Source organism: Oncorhynchus keta, chromosome 8, assembly GCF_023373465.1.
Source record: "Oncorhynchus keta strain PuntledgeMale-10-30-2019 chromosome 8, Oket_V2, whole genome shotgun sequence".
Classification (NCBI taxonomy): domain Eukaryota; kingdom Metazoa; phylum Chordata; class Actinopteri; order Salmoniformes; family Salmonidae; genus Oncorhynchus; species Oncorhynchus keta.
Window position 1 is genome coordinate 35,494,576 of NC_068428.1, and position 27,270 is coordinate 35,521,845.

Sequence of the window (27,270 nt, forward strand, 5' to 3'; positions counted from 1 at the left end):
TATTGAGTGCAGTATATACATATGAGATGAGTATGTAAACAAAGTGGCATAGTTAAAGTGGCTAGTGATACATGTATTACATAAGGATGCAGTAGATGATATAGAGTACAGTATATACGTATACATATGAGATGAATAATGTAGGGAACATTATATTAGGTAGCATTGTTTAAAGCGGCTAGTGATATATTTTACATAATTTCCCATCAATTCCCATTATTAAAGTGGCTGGAGTTGAGTCAGTGTGTTGGCAGCAGCCACTCAATGTTAGTGGTGGCTGTTTAACAGTCTGATGGCCTTGAGATAGAAGCTGTTTTTCAGTCTCTGGGCCCCAGCTTTGATGCACCTGTACTGACCTCGCCTTCTGGATGATAGCGGGGTGAACAGGCAGTGGCTCGGGTGGTTGCTGTCGTTGATGATCTTTATGGCCTTCCTGTGACATCGGGTGGTGTAGGTGTCCTGGAGGGCAGGTAGTTTGCCCCCGGTGATGCGTTTTGCAGACCTCACTACCCTCTGGAGAGCCTTACGGTTGTGGGCGGAGCAGTTGCAGTACCAGGCGGTGATACAGGCCGACAGGATGCTCTCGATTGTACATCTGTAGAAGTTTGTGCGTGCTTTTGGTGATAACCCAAATTTCTTCAGCCTCCTGAGGTTGAAGAGGCACTGCTGCGCCTTCTTCACGATGCTGTCTGTGTGGGTGGACCAATTCAGTTTGTCTGTGATGTGTATGCCGATGTGTATGCGGGGTGGAGATGTTGTTGCCTACCCTCACCACCTGGGGCTAGCACTGGAGTAATATGATACAATTTTTGGGTTCCTGTCAAGATTCTAGCAGCCGTATTTAGCACTAACTGAAGTTTATTTAGTGCTTTATCTGGGTAGCCGGAAAGTAGAGCATTGCAGTAGTCTAACAGATCAGTGCAGATGAAGGAAATTAAATATTGAGATTAATCTGTTTTAGAGTATTTACATGATGCATAGGAAGTGTAGTGTACTGTTTTTTAAATTCTGTTTCTGTATAATAATTACAAATCAGCCTTTAATTAACTAGTTACTAGTTAATTAAATCATGTGTTCTAGTCAATTGCATAGTTACAATGTGCCCCAGGATCAGGATTGGTAAACACTGTTGAAGTGTATATTGTAAAGCATACATGCTGTCACATTCGTCGTATGAATCGGACCAATATATATTATATTAGAATGAACACTGAACAAACTGACCAAAATAACAAAACGACACGTGAAGCTATACTTATGAGTGCTGACAGGCAACTACACAAAGACAAGAAGCCACAAACACCAAAGGGAAATGGCTAACTAAATATGATCCCCAATCAGAGACAACGATAAACAGCTGCCTCTGATTGGGAACCATATCAGGCCACCATAAACATACAAATACCTAGACCTACAAAACCTTAGACATACAAAACCCCTAGACAATACAAAAACTAGCGTACCCACCCTAGTTACACCCTGACCTAACCAAAATACACTGCTCAAAAAAATAAAGGGAACACTTCAACAACACAATGTAACTCCAAGTCAATCACACTTCTGTGAAAACTGTCCACTTAGGAAGCAACACTGATTGACAATACATTTCACATGCTGTTGTGCAAATGGAATAGACAACAGGTGTAAATTATAGGCAATTAGCAAGACACCCCCAATAAAGGAGTGGTTCTGCAGGTGGTGACCACAGACCACTTCTCAGTTCCTATGCTTCCTGGCTGATGTTTTGGTCACTTTTGAATGCTGGCGGTGCTTTCACTCTAGTGGTAGCATGAGACGGAGTCTACAACCCACACAAGTGGCTCAGGTAGTGCAGCTCATCCAGGATGGCACATCAATGCGAGCTGTGGCAAGAAGGTTTGCTGTGTCTGTCAGTGTAGTGGCCAGAGCATGGAGGCGCTACCAGGAGACAGACCAGTACATCAGGAGACGTGGAGGAGGCCGTAGGAGGGCAACAACCCAGCAGCAGGTCCGCTACCTCCGCCTTTCTGCAAAGAGGAGCAGGAGGAGCACTGCCAGAGCCCTGCAAAATGACCTCCAGCAGGCCACAAATGTGCATGTGTCTGCTCAAACGGTTAGAAACAGACTCCATGAGGGTGGTATGAGGGCCCGATGTCCACAGGTGGGTGTTGTGCTTACAGCCCAACACCGTGCAGGACGTTTGGCATTTGCCAGAGAACACCAAGATTGGTAAATTCGCCACTGGCGCCCTGTGCTCTTCACAGATTAAAGCAGGTTCACACTGAGCACATGTGACAGACGTGACAGAGTCTGGAGACACTGTGGAGAACGTTCTGCGGCCTGCAACATCCTCCAGCATGACCGGTTTGGCGGTGGGTCAGTCATGGTGTGGGGTGGCATATATTTGGGGGGCCGCACAGCCCTCCATGTGCTCGCCAGAGGTAGCCTGACTGCCATTAGGTACCGAGATGAGATCCTCAGACCCCTTGTGAGACCATATGCTGGTGCGGTTGGCCCTGGGTACCTCCTCATGCAAGACAATGCTAGACCTCATGTGGCTGGAGTGTGTCAGCAGTTCCTGCAAGAGGAAGGCATTGATGCTATGGACTGGCCCGCCCGTTCCCCAGACCTGAATCCAATTGAGCACATCTGGGACATCATGTCACGCTCCATCCACTAACGCCACGATGCACCACAGACTGTCCAGGAGTTGGTGGATGCTTTAGTCCAGGTCTGGGAGGAGATCCCTCAGGAGACCATCCACCACCTCATCAGGATCATGTCCAGGCGTTGTAGGGAGGTCATATAGGCACGTGGAGGCCACACACACTACTGAGCCTCATTTTGACTTGTTTTACGGACATTACATCAAAGTTGGATCAGCCTGTAGTGTGGTTTTCCACTTTAACTTTGAGTGTGACTCCAAATCCAGACCTCCATGGGTTGATAAATTTGATTTCCATTGATAATTTTTGTGTGATTTTGTTGTCAGCACATTCAACTATGTAAAGAACAACGTTTTTAATAAGAATATTTCTTTCATTCAGATCTAGGATGTGTTATTTTAGTGTTCCCTTTATTTTTTTGAGCAGTGTATAAAGAAAACAGAGATATCTCAGGTCAGGGCGTGACACATGCAGACAGAGTATCATTCCAATACTGGAGTTTGATACTCCTGTTATAGGATATGACTGAAAAATAATGTCTCACAGACATTCACACCTGAACCACACCTTTATTTACCAAGGTAGAGTACATTATCAGAGATTATATTCAATGACAGGCTACAATGTGGGGGAACTCATGCTTGGAAGTACCTACATGTATGTAGACTTGCATCCTTGGCACAATACAGTTATATAATACTCAATTCATAGGCTTTATTGATGCCAGTAAGACTGTACTGAAGTCAATACAACTGTCTATGATAGCTAGGTTCATAGCTAGGTTCTGAACTAATATTTATACCAAACGTTTTAAGGTCCATACACAGATTGACGACATAGATAGCTACACATCCATAAGTATACAGGTATTTTTATACTCCACTACACAATAAGCAAGAAAACAGTTAGCTAGCGACATTACATCAGCTGCATTGCATAGCAAATATCAGCAAGGCAAGATTACAAAATTGTATATTCAACTTGCAGTAAATGCTTTATCTAGCTCGATTTTTTGCAACCAATGTTTCACAACAAGGCAGCCTGGTTTGCTGGTTCTCATGAGACCCTAAAACATTAAACAACACGAATTACAATTGTATACTCATGTCACAACATGCATAAAGCTAGCTAATGTTAGCTAGTCAGTTAGCTTACTAAATAGCGATTTTTCTAAATGAACATGACAAAAAAAATATGCATAATCGCTTGTCTCTAAATGAACTATTATTCCTCTCAACTGTACATTTTTGCATGATTCGTTATGACATTATAATTACTTACATTTGCTTCCATGCTAGTACTTTTGTCAGCCATCTTTACTCCAGCGTTGGGTTGCATAGCGTCAAATTTGTCATGAAAACCACTCGATATGATAGGTCATTGCCCAGTGTTTGCCACTGGTGATTGGGAAATTTGGGAAATGCTGAACTTGTTCCTTGCCTCCCATGCCACGTTCACACCGCCCAATGTTCCCCCGCCCACTCCGAATCTCTTCCATTGAAAATTAATGGGAAGCGGAGTTTCACCGCGCAGCACCGCCAGTGGTACACGGACTGTCAGTTACCTGGCAAGTTTAGATTTGTTTGGCGCTTGAGCGGTTCACATACTTCGAGTGATCACCTCCTTTTTACTTGCCATATTGGCTAACTAGCTAGCTAATACCTAGAAAATACATAAACATGTTTTTTTTTTTTTTTTTTACCTTTATTTAACCAGGCAAGTCAGTTAAGAACACATTCTTATTTTCAATGACGGCCTGGGAACAGTGGGTTAACTGCCTGTTCAGGGGCAGAACGACAGATTTGTACCTTGTCAGCTCAGGGGTTTGAACTCGCAACCTTCCGGTTACTAGTCCAACGCTCTAACCACTAGGCTATGCTGGGGAGAGGAAGAGTAAAAGGCTTGCTAGCTAACCACTAAATTAAAACAAACTCTTTAGCTAGCTACAGTTGAAGTCAGAAGTTTACATACACCTTAGCCAAATATATTTAAACTCGGTTTTTCACAATTCCTGACATTTAATCCCAGTAAAAATTACCTGTCTTAGGTCAGTTAGGATCACCACTTTATTTTAAGAATGTGAAATATCAGAATAATAGTAGAGAGATTTATTTATTTCAGCTTTTATTTATTTCATCACATTCCCAGTGGGTCAGAAGTTTACATACACTCAATTAGTTTTTGGTAGCATTGAGTTTAAATTCTTTAACTTTGGTCAAACGTTTCGGGTGGCCTTCCACAAGCTTCCCACAGTAAGTTGGGTGAATTTTAGCCCATTCCTCCTGACAGAGCTTGTGTAACTGAGTCAGGTTTGTATGCCTCCTTGCTCGCACATGCTTTTTCAGTTCTGCCCACAGATTTTATATAGAATGGAGGTCAGGGCTTTGTGATGGCCACTCCAATACATTGAATTTGTTGTCCTTAAGCCATTTTGCCACAACTTTGGAAGTATGCTTGTGGTCATTGTCCATATGGAAGACCCATTTACGACCAAGCTTTAACTTCCTGACTGATGTCTTGAGATGTTCCTTCAATATATCAACATAATTTTCCTACCTCATGATGCCATCTATTTTGTGAAGTGCACCAGTCCCTCCTGCAGTAAGCACCACCACAACATGATCCTGCCACCCCCGTGATTCACGGTTGGGATGGTGTTCTTCGGCTTGCAAGCCTCCCCCTTTTTCCATCAAACATAATGATGGCCATTATGGCCAAACAGTTCTATTTTTGTTTCATCAGACCAGAGGACATTTCTCCAAAAAGTACGATCTTTGTCCCCATGTGCAGTTGCAAACCATAGTCTGGCATTTTTATGGCGGTTTTGGAGCAGTGGCTTCGTCCTTGCTGAGTGGCCTTTCAGGTTATGTCGAAATAGGACTCATTTTACTGTGGATACAGATACGTTTGTACCTGTTTCCTCCAGTATCTTCACAAGGTCCTTTGCTGTTGTTCTGGGATTGATTTGCGCTTTTTGCACCAAAGTACGTTCATCTCTAGGAGACACAACACGTTTCCTTCCTGAGCAGTATGACGGCTGCGTGGTCCCATGGTGTTTATACTTGCATACTATTGTTTGTACAGATGAACGCGGTACCTTCAGCCATTTGGAAATTGCTCCCAAGGATGAACCAAACCTGTGGATGTCAAAAACAACACAATGGTGAGGTCTTGGCTGATTTCTTTTGATTTTCCCATGATGTCAAGCAAAGAGGAACTGAGTGTGACGGTAGGCCTTGAAATATATCCACAGGTACACCTCCAATTGACTCGAATTATGTCAATTAGCCTATTGGAAGCTTCTCAAGCCTTGACATAATTTTCTGGAATTGTTCAAGCTTTTAAAGGCACAGTCAACTGTAAACTTGTAAACCCACTGGAATTGTGATACAGTGAATTATAAGTGAAATAATCTGTCTGTAAACAATTGTTGGAAAAATTACTTGTGTCATGCAAAAAGTAGATGTCCTAACCGACTTGCCAAAACTATAGTTTGTTAACAAGAAATTTGTGGAATGAGTTTTAATGACTCCAACCTAAGTGTATGTAAACTTCCAACTTCAACTGTAACTACCTTGAACTAACTTTGGCAAACGTGCAAACGCTAGGCTAACAGTTACTATTACTATTTGCTCGTGCAAACAAATTATGTCTAAAATATAAGACATTACACATTTTTGATGTTCTCATCTACATTCACTTCTCTACTAGCTAGCAAGCTACATACGTTTTGTTGCCTAGACAGCAGTGTGTGACAGAAAAAAACTTTACCTCCACTTAAGCTTTGCATTTTTGTAAATGTAGTTATATGGGGCTGTCAAAACCACACCAGCGATATTAGCGAAGGGGGAAATTAGCAATTTCATTTGGCAATGAATGAAGGAACATATAACGCCCCACCCTGCAGACTGTCGACCAATCGCTTTCACATTGTCATGCTGCGTCACGCAGTTGCTAAGCTAATTGTCATGCAAATCGTCATGCAATCCCTCAAACTCAGGGTATGAGTCGACAAACCTGCCTATTTTCCTCAAAAGTATAATGTCACAATTCCAAAGCAATACGATATTACAGAGAACAAGTTCATTATCTCACATTTGAAAATATTTGTAATGTTGTACTTCTTGTTCACAAAATTCATGCTAATGTTGGGTTTTTGAGCTGGTACCCAATTGACTCCCATTCACTCCTTGGAGGAGATCTACTTGTCCCAGAATCGCCCAGAATGCACCGCGGGGCCCATTGTCGACACTTGGGCAACATACACAATGGCCGTTAATTCGATCCCAATATAGTTTCCCATCTCAGAAGTTTCTCTTACCACACTGTATTGGGTCCATACTTTGATGCACTATTTTTAGGCCTGGGCCGGGCTGATTTATTTCTAAAGCAAAAACGAAAACAAAACACATTCTTTCAAATGAAATACAGTGGACATATTGTGTTATTGTGATGTGGTGGGACTGTAAAGTAGACCGCAGCAGAAACCCATCACATATGAATTATACCCTGTTTATCATCTCTCTCTCCCTCTCCCTCTCCCTCTCCCTCTCCCTCTCCCTCTCCCTCTCCCCCTCCCTCTCCCTCTCCCTCTCCCTCTCCCTCTCCCTCTCCCTCTCCCCTCCCTCCCTCTCCCTCTCCCCTCCCTCTCCCTCTCCCTCTCCCTCTCCCTCTCCCTCTCCTCTCCCTCTCCCTCTCCCTCTCCCTCTCCTCCCTCTCCCTCTCCCTCTCCCTCTCCCTCTCCCTCTCCCTCTCCCTCCCTCTCCTCCCTCCCTCCCCTCCCTCTCCCTCTCCCTCTCCCTCTCCCTCTCTCTGTCTAGACCCCATCACTCCATCCATGGGCACCTGACTTTGACTGAAAGTGGGGGTGCAAAAGCTGAGGTGACCTTCCTCTGGAAATGATTGCATTTTCCTGCAATTCTTCACTGTTTCTTAACTTGAGAGTCTCCATCTCCCCCAGCCTGTGTCTGTATCAATCATGTCTATTATTTGGAGTGACTGAGGTGTGATGGATGACCATGTTGGGCAATCATGGCAGGGTTCTCCCTTATCACCAGAGAGATAAGAACCTCCTCTGCACCCAGAGTTAGGCATGTCATGTCCCGTTGCTGGTTGTGGACGGTTAAAATAGAGGATGAGAAGGACTGGTTGATAAGCCCAGGGATAAGGCTGCCAGTACTGTTTGCTCTGCCAAGTTATCACCAAGGGGAAATGGGCAACACTGGAGGAGTAGTAATTGTAACACTAACACTTGAAATACCACATAGGGACGCTGTTATTGTTAATTAAGGTATGGTGTAATATAGGGTGCATAGCAGAGGAATAGTAGAGACGGGACCATGTGTGTTACGGAGACCAACATTTCCCCAACAGACCAGTTTCACCCATTCTTGGTTGCTGAGCCAAAACTTTGGTTCTGGACAGACCATTCTGGAAGTGTTTATTTTAAGATCAGTGCATTCCCAGGCTCCAGAGGGAAAGCAAGCAAGCTTCTGTGGAAAATAGCAACACCGTTTCCATTTACGTTGATGCTGTTTAAGTGTATTTATCTTATTATAAAAATAGAGCATGCATTAGTGGGATTTTAATGGAAGGCTATTTCTCTTGGAATCGAATCAAGAGTAAGAATGTAAATCGTTGTGAATAATGAGTTGGACTAAAGTCCTCTTATGAGGCTTGTCTCATTGGTCATGTCTAATAGCCTTGGCTGAACTTTTGAATTTTTCGAAAATGTATTAATCTTTCCCCTCAACTCAATATTCTAGGGACTTGTAAGAGCATCACTTAACATTCCGTCTGAGTAGCACAGAGGTAGAAGAGCGTATCCTAACAACCACACAAAGTGGAAACAAACATGTCTGTTGAAAGATAAAGTGCGAGAGGGGAACTCATGACATACAGGTGATTGTCTCTCATTGAACTAATGCACTGTAAGCCTGAGCCTGCTGTCACATTTAAAATGTGCTCGCAAATTATATAAATAAGCACAGATACACTACTGCTACTAGGTATTATTTAGTTCATTTAGTTCATTTAGTACATTTAGGTTCAATTAAATGCCTGTCCTAGTGGACTAGGTTCAAGTCTGCAGTGCAGTGGCCAAGGGAGCAATAAACAGTATTGGGACTGGGCCAGAATCAGCAGCATATACGTCATCGTAAAGGAGGGGCTATGTCAATTTCGTAGAGTAATGCAAGGGAGGATGCTGTCTGCTATTTCCACTTTTCCATCAATAAAAGCTAGCCGATTCAAATTACTGAATTAAAAAGAAAAAAGGAAATAATATTCTCAAGGGGGCATTAGTCCAAAATACAATTAACATGGCATCGAAATGTCCTAAATGCGACAAGACAGTTTATTTTGGTAAGTGCATTTTTCATATGATCGTGCATATCCTTCCATGCTATCCTCCCATGTGTTTTATGTCCGACCCCACACCCCGAGTCAGCTATGTAATGACTATTGTAGTCACCGTTATTGTGTCTAAAATCTGAGCCAACTGTTGTAACGTTATAATTATACCGTATGCATATTAACCTATAGATTGGGGGGTAGGCCTAATAAACAGTTGTACTGCCTTTGATATATTGTATAAGAATGAACCAGTATTAGGCTATTTACTATAAGTATTGGTCAGCCTGGCGTTCCTATAGAGACTAAACCAATTATGCCTGGTTCCTGACTGTAAATGACTTCAGACGTTCTGTGTGGTATAGTCTACATGTGCTTATGCAGTCTTTGTGTTGATTGACAAACCAAAGCCATGTCCTTGCAGGTGTGATCATTTATTATTTCATGAGGTCATATGGGAAACCTACTGTATGACTTCATGTAGCTCGTGGCTATACATCGGTCATATCAGTCCAATAAAACGCCAGCGGTGCGATAGGATTTCCGCGCGCACACCACTTACCTGCAGCTGACCAGTTGGGATTTGGAGGGATATAAAGTGAAAACATCTGTCCCCAGATTAGTGACATAAGCAGAGTATCCCATTGATGGCTATTAGGTGGATCTAAAAGCAATCTCTTATCCTTACCGATAGCCTGTTTACAGTAGGCCTATTCGGGGAATGTGTTCGTAGTTATAAAAGATTTGAGATTGCCTTTAGCCTAGCTCCGTGGCACAATAAAGAGATTGAGCTAATGCAATTAATAAGGTATAGGCTATTAATGTTGCTGCGCAGATAGATTGTCACTATACCTTGCATATACATTATTAATTCGTAGCATATGTGTGATGGATCGACTTTGCCCTGATCTATCTCTGGAGAACAATAGGATTCCCATTTCAGCACTAACTGGCATGGACAGCTCCCAGCCTCCCAAAGAATGAAATGGAATGGAGCCGCGCACGAGCCGGCCGGCCAAACCGCACCCTTAAAATTACAGAGCATGCGTGTAGTGTGAGACACTCTAAAAGAAAACGGATTCAACATGTTAATTCATATGGTCGATCCAGACCTGTTGGTCTCTGTTGAAACTGAAACATACTGTACATGGTTCAAACCATTATCATTCATTTTTTATCCCACTTTCCTGTCATAGGAAGCCCCTATACACCACAGTAAAAAACTAAACAAAGAAATAGTTTTGATAGTTCTTCTTAGACTATATTATAATCATTTTTTGTTTATTCATAAATTAAAAACAGTAAGCAGATGGTACTTGCTTCTGGGGTTCTTTATTTTTTGTGTTTGATAGTCAGTGGCAGTGTGTCAGAATGAAACCTCTGGAAACCTTGCAACACTTTTCACTCATCTTGAAGCATCTGTTTCTTTTGCCTAATTAGTCCCCAAATGGGCAATGGTTTGGGGTTTCCATCTGGTAATGAATGACTGAATAAATACCTGGTAGCCTTTCACTTGAAATCTGCTCGATGTCTGAGACATTGAAAACTAAGAATCTTAGTACTTTCACTTATGGAAAGGCCCCTCTGAGCCATACTTTTGTAGCTTGTCAGTCTCTTTTTGTTTGTTCCCATTATTTACACACTGCCCCCCCCCTTAGGTTCCTAGTTCATTTAGTCCCTGTCTGCTTAATGGTATCCTTGAGTGCTGCTATATCTACAGTTTTTACTTCTCTCAGTCTACTCCCACTCTCATTACGGAATACCTCATATTCTGTCCATGTCCCTCTGCCTCAGGAGTTTAGATGATGTATGTTATGTAATTCCTAGTCTTTGATTCATGCCCCATGACTTCTCCTCATTTTAACATTGTAATCTGGGTCATTACATAATAGTCATCACCCATATCTCTGAAAGTGTACTGACTTTGTGGGTAATTTAGTGTTGCCCGTTGCTGTCCTTGAAAGCTACTGATAATAATAATCCTCACTCCTCTCTGACTGTCAGTTCTCGGCTGTCCCAATTAACACCCTATTCCCTATGTAGTGCACAACTTTTGACCAGAGGCCTCCCTGTGCCATGGTCAAAAGTAGTGCACTACATAGGGAATAGTGTGCCATTTGTGATTCAGCCATACATTCCTGCTCCTACACTGCCACTGGATGGATCTCATCAACAGATACAGGAAGAGACATAATCACATATTGTACCAAAGGGCAAACAAAATACCCCTTAATCAACATTGATTATTTAGAATGAACAACCCCCCACAGCCTCCTTTCTCACTTCCTCTCCCTGTGTGCGTGCGTGTGTGTGTGCGTGCGTGCGTGCATGCGTGTGTGTGTGTGTGTGTGTGTGCGTGCGTGTGTGTGTGATATGCTTGTGCAGCTAGACAAAGTAGAGGGAGAGAACAAGAGAGAGACTGGAAGGGCAGGAAGAGACACAGACGGAGAGAGTGAGAGAGACGGACAGACAGACTGACAGAGAGAGTGAGAGAGAGGGAGTGAGAGAACGACAGACAGACGGACAGAGAGAGTGAGAGAAAGACAGACCGACGGACAGAGAGAGTGAGAGAGAGGGAGTGAGAGAAAGACAGACAGACGGACAGAGAGAGTGAGAGAGAGGGAGTGAGAGAAAGGCAGACAGACGGACAGAGAGTGAGAGAAAGACAGACAGACGGACAGAGAGAGTGAGAGAAAGACAGACAGACAGACAGAGTGAGAGAAAGACAGACAGACGGACAGAGAGAGTGAGAGAGAGGGAGTGAGAGAAAGCCAGACAGATGGACAGAGAGAGTAAAAGAAAGACAGACAGACGGACAGAGAGAGTGAGAGAGAGGGAGTGAGAGAAAGACAGACAGACGGACGGACAGAGAGAGTGCGAGAAAGACAGACAGACGTACAGAGAGAGTGAGAGAAAGACAGACAGACAGGCAGACAGACAGACAGACAGACAGACAGACAGACAGACAGACAGAGAGTGAGAGAAAGACAGACAGACGGACAGAGAGAGTGAGAGAGAGGGAGTGAGAGAAAGCCAGACAGATGGACAGAGAGAGTGAGAGAAAGACAGACAGACGGACAGAGAGAGAGAGAGAGGGAGTGAGAGAAAGCCAGACAGACGGACAGAGAGAGTGAGAGAAAGCCAGACAGACGGACAGAGAGAGTGAGAGAGAGAGAGTGAGAGAAAGACAGACAGACGGACAGAGAGAGTGAGAGAGAGGGAGTGAGAGAAAGACAGACAGATGGACAGAGAGAGTGAGAGAAAGACAGACAGACGGACAGAGAGAGTGAGAGAAAGACAGACAGACGGACAGACAGAGTGAGAGAAAGACAGACAGACGGACAGAGAGAGTGAGAGAAAGACAGATGGACAGAGAGAGTGAGAGAGAGGGAGTGAGAGAAAACACCCTGCAGGGACATCACAAAGTGCTCACTGCCTCCCACTTAACCGTGTCTTGCATTAGTGACAGGTCGCCAATCTAAAGAGGATGGGATATCTGAGATTAGAGACAACAGCCTTATCTTCACTACATTTCTATATACTGTATTGACCAACACTCTTAGAATGAAAGGTGTTATCTAGAACCTTATAGGATTCTTCGGCTATCCCCATAGGAGAACCTTTTCAACCCTTTTAGGTTCCATGAAGAACACTTCCGACTGAAGCAGCTCAGTCTGTAGCATCTTATACTGAATTGACATGTCCCTCTAAATGGGTAAATTCAACTACAAATGTCAGTTTCCTGTACAGTAATGTAACCGCTGTCCCCCCCCCATCCCCCACACAGCGGAGAAGGTGACATCTCTGGGGAAAGACTGGCATAAGTTCTGTCTGAAATGTGAGCGTTGTAACAAGACCCTGAACCCAGGGGGCCATGCTGAGGTAAGAGGATTCAGTACCTTACAATCATCTCAGTGCTAGAGGCATCACTACAGACCCTGGTTCGATTCCAGGCTGTATCACAACCGCCCGTGATTGGGAGTCCCATAGGGCGGCTTACAATTGGCCCAACCTCGTCCGGATTAGTGTTTGGCCGGGGAAGGCCGTCATTGTAAATAAGAATTTGTTCTTAACTGACTTCCTTAGCTAAATAAAGGTTGAATAAAAAATACAAAATAGAATTGAAAAGGGTTCTTTGGCTGACCCCATCGGAGAACCCTTTGAATAACCCTTTTTGGTTCCAAGAAGGTTTCTACATTTTTTCACACAGAAACAGTCAGAAACTGCAGGAAGTGTTGTGTACAATAAAATAGAGTAACTAAGAGGACATTTTGGCTCTGTTCCCATAGATCTCTGGGAAGGTAATGGAGGGTTAAGGTCTCACAGGGAGAGTATCAGCATTTTGAGAGAGTATTCTGACGTAGCCTGTTCATCAATATAGGTACTGTACAGTACTATACAGGGACCGAGGCCTGTTACGAACAGAGAGGATTGGCTTCTATAGTTCATTTAGGGTACAGTAGGCTACTAAAGTGTGGGGTGCTATCATGTGTAGTGTGCAGTGCATCTAAAATCCATTGGTTTCCTCTCATTTCTGTTGCATGTTTCACAGATCCAAAGATCCCTCTAAAGCTACACCGGCTGTTTTAAACTCAAGTCAGTCATGTAGCATTCAATGCTGGAGTGGGCGTCAATATGTTGTAGTGGCATTTTTACTTCAAGTTATACCAAGATCCACCCCAACAAAGTCCAATGTGTTTGTTCCCAGATACTTATTCTGCTCATTGTGTTTCCCTATGTTCACAGCATGATGGAACTCCGTACTGCCACAAGCCATGCTATGCTGCCCTCTTTGGACCAAAAGGTGCAATACATTAACTTTATAGCCATCCATTATTTAGTTATGTGTGCTTTATGTGGTGATAAAAACATTTTAATTATTCACAGCAAGCCTATAAGATAGGCCTAATGTATGCGTTTGCAGAGAGACTTATAAAAGGAAACTATGATCAATGTGTTTGTATGTTGACTGAATGAAGCATTTCTCTCTGTAGGTGTGAATATCGGAGGTGCTGGCTCTTATGTCTACGAGGCGCCTGTCAATGATACCCCTGCCAGTGTTTCCACGGAAACGGAGGCCAAACCTGAGGAGAAGAAAGCTCATGCCAGAGGCCCAGTGAAGGGTAAGCAACATGAAAGATCTGCTGTTGTGTTATTATATCCCGTATGAAGATAACCACTGGCTGTAACAAGCCTCATCTTCTCAATCTCTTTTTGACACAGCCGCAAGCTTCTCAACTTTCTCTGGAGAACCCAGTAAATGCCCGAGGTGCAGCAAGACAGTGTATTTCGGTACGTGTGTTATGTTACTGCCCATGCCATATTGGAGCTCTTACTGTATATGCTAATGTGTGTGTGGACACAAACTCACATCCTCCCACTCACATCCTCTGTGAGTGGGTGTCCAGGGGAATATGGTGAGGTGGAGGAATGTTGTTTCCATGGTGATATGTCTGACATTGGTGTGTGTGTGTGTGTGTGTGTGTGTGTGTGTGTGTGTGTGTGTGTGTGTGTGTGTGTGTGTGTGTGTGTGTGTGTGTGTGTGTGTGTGTGTGTGTGTGTGTGTGTGTGTGTGTGTGTGTGTGTGTGTGCAGCTGAGAAGGTGACGTCCCTGGGGAAGGACTGGCATCGACCCTGTCTGCGCTGTGAGAGGTGCAGCAAGACCCTGGCCCCAGGCAGTCACGCAGAGGTGACAGACAGAAGACTGGGAGGAGGGGGGTGTGGGGGAGGGAGAGGGGGGTGTGGGGGAGGGGAGTTATTAGAAAGATTCCAGGAATGCAGAACCATAGAAATACAGTTAGACAATGGCTGCTGGGCCACCCTTCACATACAGTAACACTGACTTGAATGGGAATCAGAGTCAGATTCACCTTTTTTTCACCAAGTACATTTTCACATACACAGAATTTGACATGAAGTGGTGCTGCTAGCAATATACAAAATATACAAAGAGAATGTATAAAAAGGGATTTACACATAATCTACACATAATCTATATATAATATAAAAACAATAAACATAGAACAATTACACATGATAGAAGAGTAGATTCTAAATGATAGTTGAAAATGTGCTGAGACTATACCATTTACAGTGGAATATACTGAGACTGTACCATTTACAGTGGAATATACTGAGACTGTTCCATTTACAGTGGAATATACTGAGACTATACCATTTACATTAGAATATACTGAGACTATACCATTTACAGTGGAATATACTGAGACTATACCATTTACAGTGGAATATACTGAGACTATACCATTTACATTGGAATATACTGAGACTATACCATTTACAGTGGAATATACTGAGACTATACCATTTACTTTAGAATATACAGAGACTGTTCCATTTACAGTGGAATATACTGAGACTATACCACTTACAGTGGAATATACTGAGACTATACAAATTGTACCTTTTACAGTGGAATATACAGAGACTGTACCATTTACAGTAGAATATACTGAGAATATACAGACTGTACCTTTTACAGTGGAATATACAGAGACTATACCATTTACATTAGAATATACTGAGACTATACCATTTACATTAGAATATACTGAGACTATACCATTTACAGTGGAATATACTGACACTGTACCATTTACAGTTGAATATACTGAGACTATACCATTTACAGTGGAATATACTGAGACTATACCATTTACATTGGAATATACTGAGACTATACCATTTACAGTGGAATATACTGAGACTGTACCATTTACAGTGGAATATACTGACACTGTACCATTTACATTAGAATATACAGAGACTGTTCCATTTACAGTGGAATATACTGAGACTGTTCCATTTACAGTGGAATATACTGAGACTGTACCATTTACAGTGGAATATACTGAGACTATACCATTTACAGTGGAATATACTGAGACTATACCATTTACAGTGGAATATACTGAGACTATACCATTTACAGTGGAATATACTGAGACTATACAGACTGTACCTTTTACAATGGAATATACAGAGACTGTACCATTTACAGTGGAATATACTGAGACTGTACCATTTACAGTGGAATATACTGAGACTGTACAATTTACAGTGGAATATACTGAGACTGTACCATTTACATTAGAATATACAGAGACTGTACCATTTACAGTGGAATATACTGAGACTATACCATTTACAGTGGAATATACTGAGACTATACAGACTGTACCTTTTACAATGGAATATACAGAGACTGTACCATTTACAGTGGAATATACTGAGACTGTACCATTTACAGTGGAATATACTGAGACTGTACCATTTACAGTGGAATATACTGAGACTGTACCATTTACATTAGAATATACAGAGACTGTACCATTTACATTAGAATATACAGAGACTGTACCATTTACAGTGGAATATACTGAGACTATACAGACTGTACCTTTTACAGTGGAATATACAGACTGTACCATTTACAGTAGAATATACTGAGAATATACAGACTGTACCTTTTACAGTGGAATATACTGAGACTGTACCATTTACATTAGAATATACAGAGACTGTTCCATTTACAGTGGAATATACAGAGACTGTACCATTTACAGTGGAATATACTGAGACTATACCATTTACAGTGGAATATACTGAGACTGTTCCATTTACATTAGAATATACAGAGACTGTACTATTTACAGTGGAATATACTGAGACTATACCATTTACAGTGGAATATACTGAGACTATACCATTTACAGTGGAATATACTGAGACTATAAGATGTACATTAGAATATACAGAGACTGTACCATTTACAGTGGAATATACTGAGACTATACCATTTACAGTGGAATATACTGAGACTGTACCATTTACATTAGAATATACAGAGACTGTACCATTTACATTAGAATATACAGAGACTGTACCATTTACAGTGGAATATACTGAGACTATACAGATTGTACATTTACAGTGGAATATACAGAGACTGTACCATTTACAGTAGAATATACTGAGAATATACAGACTGTACCTTTTACATTGGAATATACAGAGACTATACCATTTACATTAGAATATACTGAGACTATACCATTTACATTAGAATATACTGAGACTATACCATTTACAGTGGAATATACTGAGACTGTACCATTTACAGTGGAATATACTGAGACTATACCATTTACAGTGGAATATACTGAGACTATACCATTTACATTGGAATATACTGAGACTATACCGTTTACAGTGGAATATACTGAGACTGTACCATTTACAGTGGAATATACTGAGACTGTACCATTTACATTAGAATATACAGAGACTGTTCCATTTACAGTGGAATATACTGAGACTGTACCATTTACATTAGAATATACAGAGACTGTTCCATTTACAGTGGAATATACTGAGACTATACCATTTACAGTGGAATATACTGAGACTATACAGACTGTACCTTTTACAATGGAATATACAGAGACTGTACCATTTACAGTGGAATATACTGAGACTGTACCATTTACAGTGGAATATACTGAGACTGTACCATTTACAGTGGAATATACTGAGACTGTACCATTTACATTAGAATATACAGAGACTGTACCATTTACATTAGAATATACAGAGACTGTACCATTTACAGTGGAATATACTGAGACTATACAGACTGTACCTTTTACAGTGGAATATACAGACTGTACCATTTACAGTAGAATATACTGAGAATATACAGACTGTACCTTTTACAGTGGAATATACTGAGACTGTACCATTTACATTAGAATATACAGAGACTGTTCCATTTACAGTGGAATATACAGAGACTGTACCATTTACAGTGGAATATACTGAGACTATACCATTTACAGTGGAATATACTGAGACTGTTCCATTTACATTAGAATATACAGAGACTGTACTATTTACAGTGGAATATACTGAGACTATACCATTTACAGTGGAATATACTGAGACTATACCATTTACAGTGGAATATACTGAGACTATAAGATGTACATTAGAATATACAGAGACTGTACCATTTACAGTGGAATATACTGAGACTATACCATTTACAGTGGAATATACTGAGACTGTACCATTTACATTAGAATATACAGAGACTGTACCATTTACATTAGAATATACAGAGACTGTACCATTTACAGTGGAATATACTGAGACTATACAGATTGTACCTTTTACAGTGGAATATACAGAGACTGTACCATTTACAGTAGAATATACTGAGAATATACAGACTGTACCTTTTACATTGGAATATACAGAGACTATACCATTTACATTAGAATATACTGAGACTATACCATTTACATTAGAATATACTGAGACTATACCATTTACAGTGGAATATACTGAGACTGTACCATTTACAGTGGAATATACTGAGACTATACCATTTACAGTGGAATATACTGAGACTATACCATTTACATTGGAATATACTGAGACTATACCGTTTACAGTGGAATATACTGAGACTGTACCATTTACAGTGGAATATACTGAGACTGTACCATTTACATTAGAATATACAGAGACTGTTCCATTTACAGTGGAATATACTGAGACTGTACCATTTACATTAGAATATACAGAGACTGTTCCATTTACAGTGGAATATACTGAGACTGTTCCATTTACAGTGGAATATACTGAGACTGTACCATTTACAGTGGAATATACTGAGACTATACCATTTACAGTGGAATATACTGAGACTATACCATTTACAGTGGAATATACTGAGACTATAAGATGTACATTAGAATATACAGAGACTGTACCATTTACAGTGGAATATACTGAGACTATACAGACTGTACCTTTTACAGTGGAATATACAGAGACTGTACCATTTACAGTGGAATATACTGAGACTGTACCATTTACAGTGGAATATACTGAGACTGTACCATTTACAGTGGAATATACTGAGACTGTACCATTTACAGTAGAATATACTGAGAATATACAGACTGTACCTTTTACAGTGGAATATACAGAGACTATACCATTTACATTAGAATATACTGAGACTATACCATTTACATTAGAATATACTGAGACTATACCATTTACATTAGAATATACTCAGAATATACTGAGACTAACATTTACAGTGGAATATACTGAGAATATACTGAGACTGTAACATTTACATTAGAATATACTGAGACTATACCATTTACATTAGAATATACTGAGACTATACCATTTACATTAGAATATACTGAGACTATAACATTTACAGTGGAATATACTGAGAATATACTGAGACTGTAACATTTACATTAGAATATACTGAGACTATACCATTTACATTAGAATATACTGAGACTATACCATTTACATTAGAATATACTGAGACTATAACATTTACAGTGGAAAATGCTGAGACTGTACCATTTACAGTGGAATATACTGAGACTATAACATTTAGAGTGGAATATACTGAGACTATACCATTTACAGTGGAATATGCTAAGACTATACCATTTACAGTGGAATATACTGAGACTATACCATTTACAGTGGAATATACTGAGACTGTACCATTTACAGTGGAATATACTGAGACTATAACATTTACAGTGGAATATGCTGAGACTGTACCATTTACAGTGGAATATACTGAGACTATAAGATGTGCATTAGAATATACTGAGACTGTACCATTTACAGTGGAATATACTGAGACTATACCATTTACAGTGGAATATACTGAGACTATAAGATGTACATTAGAATATACTGAGACTATAACATTTACAGTGGAATATACTGAGACTGTACCATTTACAGTGGAATATACTGAGACTATAAGATGTACATTAGAATATACTGAGACTATACCATTTATAGTTGAATATACTGAGACTATAACATTTACAGTGGAATATACTGAGACTATACCATTGAATACACTGAGACTATACCATTTACAGTGGAATATACTGAGACTATACCATTTACAGTGGAATATACTGAGACTATACCATTTACAGTGGAATATACTGAGACTATACCATTTACAGTGGAATATACTGAGACTATACCATTTACATTAGAATATACAGAGACTGTTCCATTTACATTAGAATATACAGAGACTGTTCCATTTACATTAGAATATACTGAGACTATAGTATATAGTATATATGCCATTTAGCAGACGCTTTTATCCAAAGCGACTTACAGAGTCATGTGCATACATTCTACTATAACAATTACAGTGGAATATACTGAGACTATACCATTTACAGTGGAATATACTGAGACTATACCATTTACATTAGAATATACAGAGACTGTTCCATTTACATTAGAATATATAGAGACTATACCATTTACAGTGGAATATACTGAGACTATAACATTTACAGTGGAATATACTGAGACTATAGCATTTACATTAGAATATACAGAGACTGTTCCATTTACATTAGAATATACTGAGACTATAACATTTACAGTGGAATATACTGAGACTATACCATTTACAGTGGAATATACTGAGACTATACCATTTACATTAGAATATACTGAGACTATAGTATATAGTATATATGCCATTTAGCAGATGCTTTTATCCAAAGCGACTTACAGTCATGTGTGCATACATTCTACTATAACAATTACAGTGGAATATACTGAGACTATACCATTTACAGTGGAATATACTGAGACTATACCATTTACATTAGAATATGCAGAGACTGTTCCATTTACATTAGAATATATAGAGACTATACCATTTACAGTGGAATATACTGAGACTATAACATTTACAGTGGAATATACTGAGACTATACCATTTACATTAGAATATACAGAGACTGTTCCATTTACATTAGAATATACTGAGACTATAACATTTACAGTGGAATATACTGAGACTATACCATTTACAGTGGAATATACGGAGACTATACCATTTACATTAGAATATACAGAGACTGTTCCATTTACATTAGAATATACTGAGACTATAACATTTAAATTAGAATATACTGAGACTATACCATTTACAGTGGAATATACTGAGACTATACCATTTACTTTAGAATATACAGAGACTGTTCCATTTACAGTGGAATATACTGAGACTATAAGATGTACATTAGAATATACAGAGACTGTACCATTTACAGTGGAATATACTGAGACTATACCATTTACAGTGGAATATACTGAGACTGTACCATTTACATTAGAATATACAGAGACTGTACCATTTACATTAGAATATACAGAGACTGTACCATTTACAGTGGAATATACTGAGCCTATACAGATTGTACCTTTTACAGTGGAATATACAGAGACTGTACCATTTACAGTAGAATATACTGAGAATATACAGACTGTACCTTTTACAGTGGAATATACAGAGACTATACCATTTACATTAGAATATACTGAGACTATACCATTTACATTAGAATATACTGAGACTATACCATTTACAGTGGAATATACTGAGACTGTACCATTTACAGTGGAATATACTGAGACTATACCATTTACAGTGGAATATACTGAGACTATACCATTTACATTGGAATATACTGAGACTATACCGTTTACAGTGGAATATACTGAGACTGTACCATTTACAGTGGAATATACTGAGACTGTACCATTTACATTAGAATATACAGAGACTGTTCCATTTACAGTGGAATATACTGAGACTGTACCATTTACATTAGAATATACAGAGACTGTTCCATTTACAGTGGAATATACTGAGACTGTTCCATTTACAGTGGAATATACTGAGACTGTACCATTTACAGTGGAATATACTGAGACTATACCATTTACAGTGGAATATACTGAGACTGTACCATTTACAGTGGAATATACTGAGACTATACCATTTACAGTGGAATATACTGAGACTATACCATTTACATTGGAATATACTGAGACTATACCGTTTACAGTGGAATATACTGAGACTGTACCATTTACAGTGGAATATACTGAGACTATACCATTTACAGTGGAATATACTGAGACTGTACCATTTACAGTGGAATATACTGAGACTATACAGACTGTACAGTGGAATATACAGAGACTGTACCATTTACAGTGGAATATACTGAGACTGTACCATTTACAGTGGAATATACTGAGAGTACCATTTACAGTGGAATATACTGAGACTGTACCATTTACAGTGGAATATACTGAGAATATACAGACTGTACCATTTACAGTGGAATATACAGAGACTATACCATTTACATTAGAATATACTGAGACTATACCATTTACATTAGAATATACTGAGACTATACCATTTACATTAGAATATACTCAGAATATACTGAGACTAACATTTACAGTGGAATATACTGAGAATATACTGAGACTGTAACATTTACATTAGAATATACTGAGACTATACCATTTACATTAGAATATACTGAGACTATACCATTTACATTAGAATATACTGAGACTATAACATTTACAGTGGAATATACTGAGAATATACTGAGACTGTAACATTTACATTAGAATATACTGAGACTATACCATTTACATTAGAATATACTGAGACTATACCATTTACATTAGAATATACTGAGACTATAACATTTACAGTGGAAAATGCTGAGACTGTACCATTTACAGTGGAATATACTGAGACTATAACATTTACAGTGGAATATACTGAGACTATACCATTTACAGTGGAATATGCTGAGACTATACCATTTACAGTGGAATATACTGAGACTATACCATTTACAGTGGAATATACTGAGACTGTACCATTTACAGTGGAATATACTGAGACTATAACATTTACAGTGGAATATGCTGAGACTGTACCATTTACAGTGGAATATACTGAGACTATAAGATGTACATTAGAATATACTGAGACTGTACCATTTACAGTGGAATATACTGAGACTATACCATTTACAGTGGAATATACTGAGACTATAAGATGTACATTAGAATATACTGAGACTATAACATTTACAGTGGAATATACTGAGACTGTACCATTTACAGTGGAATATACTGAGACTATAAGATGTACATTAGAATATACTGAGACTATACCATTTATAGTTGAATATACTGAGACTATACCATTTACAGTGGAATATACTGAGACTATACCATTGAATACACTGAGACTATACCATTTACAGTGGAATATACTGAGACTATACCATTTACAGTGGAATATACTGAGACTATACCATTTACAGTGGAATATACTGAGACTATACCATTTACAGTGGAATATACTGAGACTATACCATTTACATTAGAATATACAGAGACTGTTCCATTTACATTAGAATATACAGAGACTGTTCCATTTACATTAGAATATACTGAGACTATAGTATATAGTATATATGCCATTTAGCAGACGCTTTTATCCAAAGCGACTTACAGAGTCATGTGCATACATTCTACTATAACAATTACAGTGGAATATACTGAGACTATACCATTTACAGTGGAATATACTGAGACTATACCATTTACATTAGAATATACAGAGACTGTTCCATTTACATTAGAATATATAGAGACTATACCATTTACAGTGGAATATACTGAGACTATAACATTTACAGTGGAATATACTGAGACTATAGCATTTACATTAGAATATACAGAGACTGTTCCATTTACATTAGAATATACTGAGACTATAACATTTACAGTGGAATATACTGAGACTATACCATTTACAGTGGAATATACTGAGACTATACCATTTACATTAGAATATACTGAGACTATAGTATATAGTATATATGCCATTTAGCAGACGCTTTTATCCAAAGCGACTTACAGTCATGTGTGCATACATTCTACTATAACAATTACAGTGGAATATACTGAGACTATACCATTTACAGTGGAATATACTGAGACTATACCATTTACATTAGAATATGCAGAGACTGTTCCATTTACATTAGAATATATAGAGACTATACCATTTACAGTGGAATATACTGAGACTATAACATTTACAGTGGAATATACTGAGACTATACCATTTACATTAGAATATACAGAGACTGTTCCATTTACATTAGAATATACTGAGACTATAACATTTACAGTGGAATATACTGAGACTATACCATTTACAGTGGAATATACGGAGACTATACCATTTACATTAGAATATACAGAGACTGTTCCATTTACATTAGAATATACTGAGACTATAACATTTAAATTAGAATATACTGAGACTATACCATTTACATTAGAATATACAGAGACTGTTCCATTTACATTAGAATATACTGAGACTATAACATTTAATTTAGAATATACTGAGACTTTACCATTTACATTAGAATATACAGAGACTGTTCCATTTACATTAGAATATACAGAGACTGTTCCATTTACATTAGAATATACTGAGACTGTTCCATTTACATTAGAATATACTGAGACTATACCATTTACATTAGAATATACTGAGACTATACCATTTACATTAGAATATACAGAGACTGTTCCATTTACATTAGAATATACAGAGACTGTTCCATTTACATTAGAATATACTGAGACTGTTCCATTTACATTAGAATATACTGAGACTATACCATTTACAGTGGAATATACTGAGACTATAACATTTACAGTGGAATATACTGAGACTATACCATTTACATTAGAATATACAGAGACTGTTCCATTTACAGTGGAATATACTGAGACTATAACATTTACAGTGGAATATACTGAGACTATAAGATGTACATTAGAATATACTGAGACTATAACATTTACATTAGAATATACTGAGACTATACCATTTACAGTTAAATATACTGAGACTATAACATTTACAGTGGAATATGCTGAGACTATAACATTTACAGTGGAATATACTGAGACTATAAGATGTACATTAGAATATACAGAGACAACACCATTTACAGTGAAATATACTGAGACCATTTACAATGGAATATACTACAGTGCATATACCCTATGTGTATATATTGCAGTGCAAATGCAGTGTAGTGCGGTAGTTCTATTTCTATGGCCATAGATAGATACAGTATTTTTATAGCCATAGACATATATATAGTATTTATATGGCTATATATATATATATATATATATATATATATATATATATATATATACATATATATATGTAGTATTTATATGGCCATAGTTTTATTTGGTATTTTAGTATTTCTATGGCCATAGTTAGATACAGTATTTCTATGGCAATATATATATATATATTATTTTTTGCTGAGTTTTTATATAGTATTTATGTGGCCATAGATAGATACAGGTGTCTTTAAAGTTGTGTCTGGAACTGTCTCAGTAGAGTACATTATATTCATTCCATTCTGTTACAGCATGATGGGCAGGCCTACTGCCACAAACCGTGCTACGCCACCCTGTTTGGGCCCAAAGGTAGGCTCACTCACTCAAAACTTTCTTCCTCTTAACCACATGAAAGATAAAATGCCTTATTGCTATGATTTACAAGTATTATGATATTTCATACACTGTATATCACCGTACTCTGACATCTTTCTATTGGCCCATTCCAGGGGTGAACACTGGAGGTGTAGGAAGCTACATCTACCATGAACCCAGCACCGAGGCAGAGACTGAGGCCCAGCCTTGAGATTACCCATACCCACCTCCACCCCCACCCAGACCTCTTCAACATTGCCTCCCTTACTCTGGCCTTGTTACTAACCCCAGTCGTAGATAGACTCACCCTGTCTGTATTTCCAACCTCCACCCCCACCCAGACCTCTTCAACATTGCCTCCCTTACTCTGGCCTTGTTACTAACCCCAGTCGTAGATAGACTCACCCTGTCTGTATTTCCAACCTCCACCCCCACCCAGACCTCTTCAACATTGCCTCCCTTACCCTGGCCTTGTTACTAACCCCAGTCGTAGATAGACTCACCCTGTCTGTATTTTCAACCTCCACCCCCACCCAGACCTCTTCAACATTGCCTCCCTTACTCTGGCCTTGTTACTAACCCCAGTCGTAGATAGACTCACCCTGTCTGTATTTCCAACCTCCACCCCCACCCAGACCTCTTCAACATTGCCTCCCTTACTCTGGCCTTGTTACTAACCCCAGTCGTAGATAGATTCACCCTGTCTGTATTTCCAACCTCCACCCCCACCCAGACCTCTTCAACATTGCCTCCCTTACTCTGGCCTTGTTACTAACCCCAGTCGTAGATAGACTCACCCTGTCTGTATTTTCAACCTCCACCCCCACCCAGACCTCTTCAACATTGCCTCCCTTACTCTGGCCTTGTTACTAACCCCAGTCGTAGATAGACTCACCCTGTCTGTATTTCCAACCTCCACCCCCACCCAGACCTCTTCAACATTGCCTCCCTTACTCTGGCCTTGTTACTAACCCCAGTCGTAGATAGACTCACCCTGTCTGTATTTCCAACCTCCACCCCCACCCAGACCTCTTCAACATTGCCTCCCTTACTCTGGCCTTGTTACTAACCCCAGTCGTAGATAGACTCACCCTGTCTGTATTTCCAACCTCCACCCCCACCCAGACCTCTTCAACATTGCCTCCCTTACTCTGGCCTTGTTACTAACCCCAGTCGTAGATAGACTCACCCTGTCTGTATTTCCAACCTCCACCCCCACCCAGACCTCTTCAACATTGCCTCCCTTACTCTGGCCTTGTTACTAACCCCAGTCGTAGATAGACTCACCCTGTCTGTATTTCCAACCTCCACCCCCACCCAGACCTCTTCAACATTGCCTCCCTTACTCTGGCCTTGTTACTAACCCCAGTCGTAGATAGACTCACCCTGTCTGTATTTCCAACCTCCACCCCCACCCAGACCTCTTCAACATTGCCTCCCTTACTCTGGCCTTGTTACTAACCCCAGTCGTAGATAGACTCACCCTGTCTGTATTTCCAACCTCCACCCCCACCCAGACCTCTTCAACATTGCCTCCCTTACTCTGGCCTTGTTACTAACCCCAGTCGTAGATAGACTCACCCTGTCTGTATTTCCAACCTCCACCCCCACCCAGACCTCTTCAACATTGCCTCCCTTACTCTGGCCTTGTTACTAACCCCAGTCGTAGATAGACTCACCCTGTCTGTATTTCCAACCTCCACCCCCACCCAGACCTCTTCAACATTGCCTCCCTTACTCTGGCCTTGTTACTAACCCCAGTCGTAGATAGACTCACCCTGTCTGTATTTCCAACCTCTGCCTA

General features: G+C 39.6%; 1 protein-coding gene across 1 annotated transcript; it reads left to right on the top strand.

Moving 5' to 3' along the window:
• Positions 1 to 8,819: 8,819 nt before the first annotated feature.
• LOC118376651 (cysteine-rich protein 2-like) lies at positions 8,820 to 27,183 on the top strand. Its single transcript, XM_052524061.1, has 8 exons — positions 8,820 to 9,008; positions 12,784 to 12,878; positions 13,743 to 13,800; positions 13,991 to 14,119; positions 14,220 to 14,288; positions 14,591 to 14,685; positions 25,403 to 25,460; positions 25,601 to 27,183. Exons 1-8 carry the CDS (start codon positions 8,966 to 8,968, stop codon positions 25,675 to 25,677), a joined length of 624 nt encoding a protein of 207 aa, XP_052380021.1. The 5' UTR covers positions 8,820 to 8,965; the 3' UTR covers positions 25,678 to 27,183.
• The last annotated feature ends 87 nt before the right edge of the window (positions 27,184 to 27,270 follow it).

Excerpts from the sequence above, each read along its gene's own strand:
- LOC118376651 (XM_052524061.1), top strand. The coding sequence starts at position 8,966 with ATGGCATCGAAATGTCCTAAATGCGACAAGACAGTTTATTTTG. Across the intron at positions 9,009-12,783 it reads CGACAAGACAGTTTATTTTG|CGGAGAAGGTGACATCTCTG; the intron begins GTAAGTGCATTT and ends TCCCCCACACAG. Across the intron at positions 14,289-14,590 it reads CAGCAAGACAGTGTATTTCG|CTGAGAAGGTGACGTCCCTG; the intron begins GTACGTGTGTTA and ends GTGTGTGTGCAG.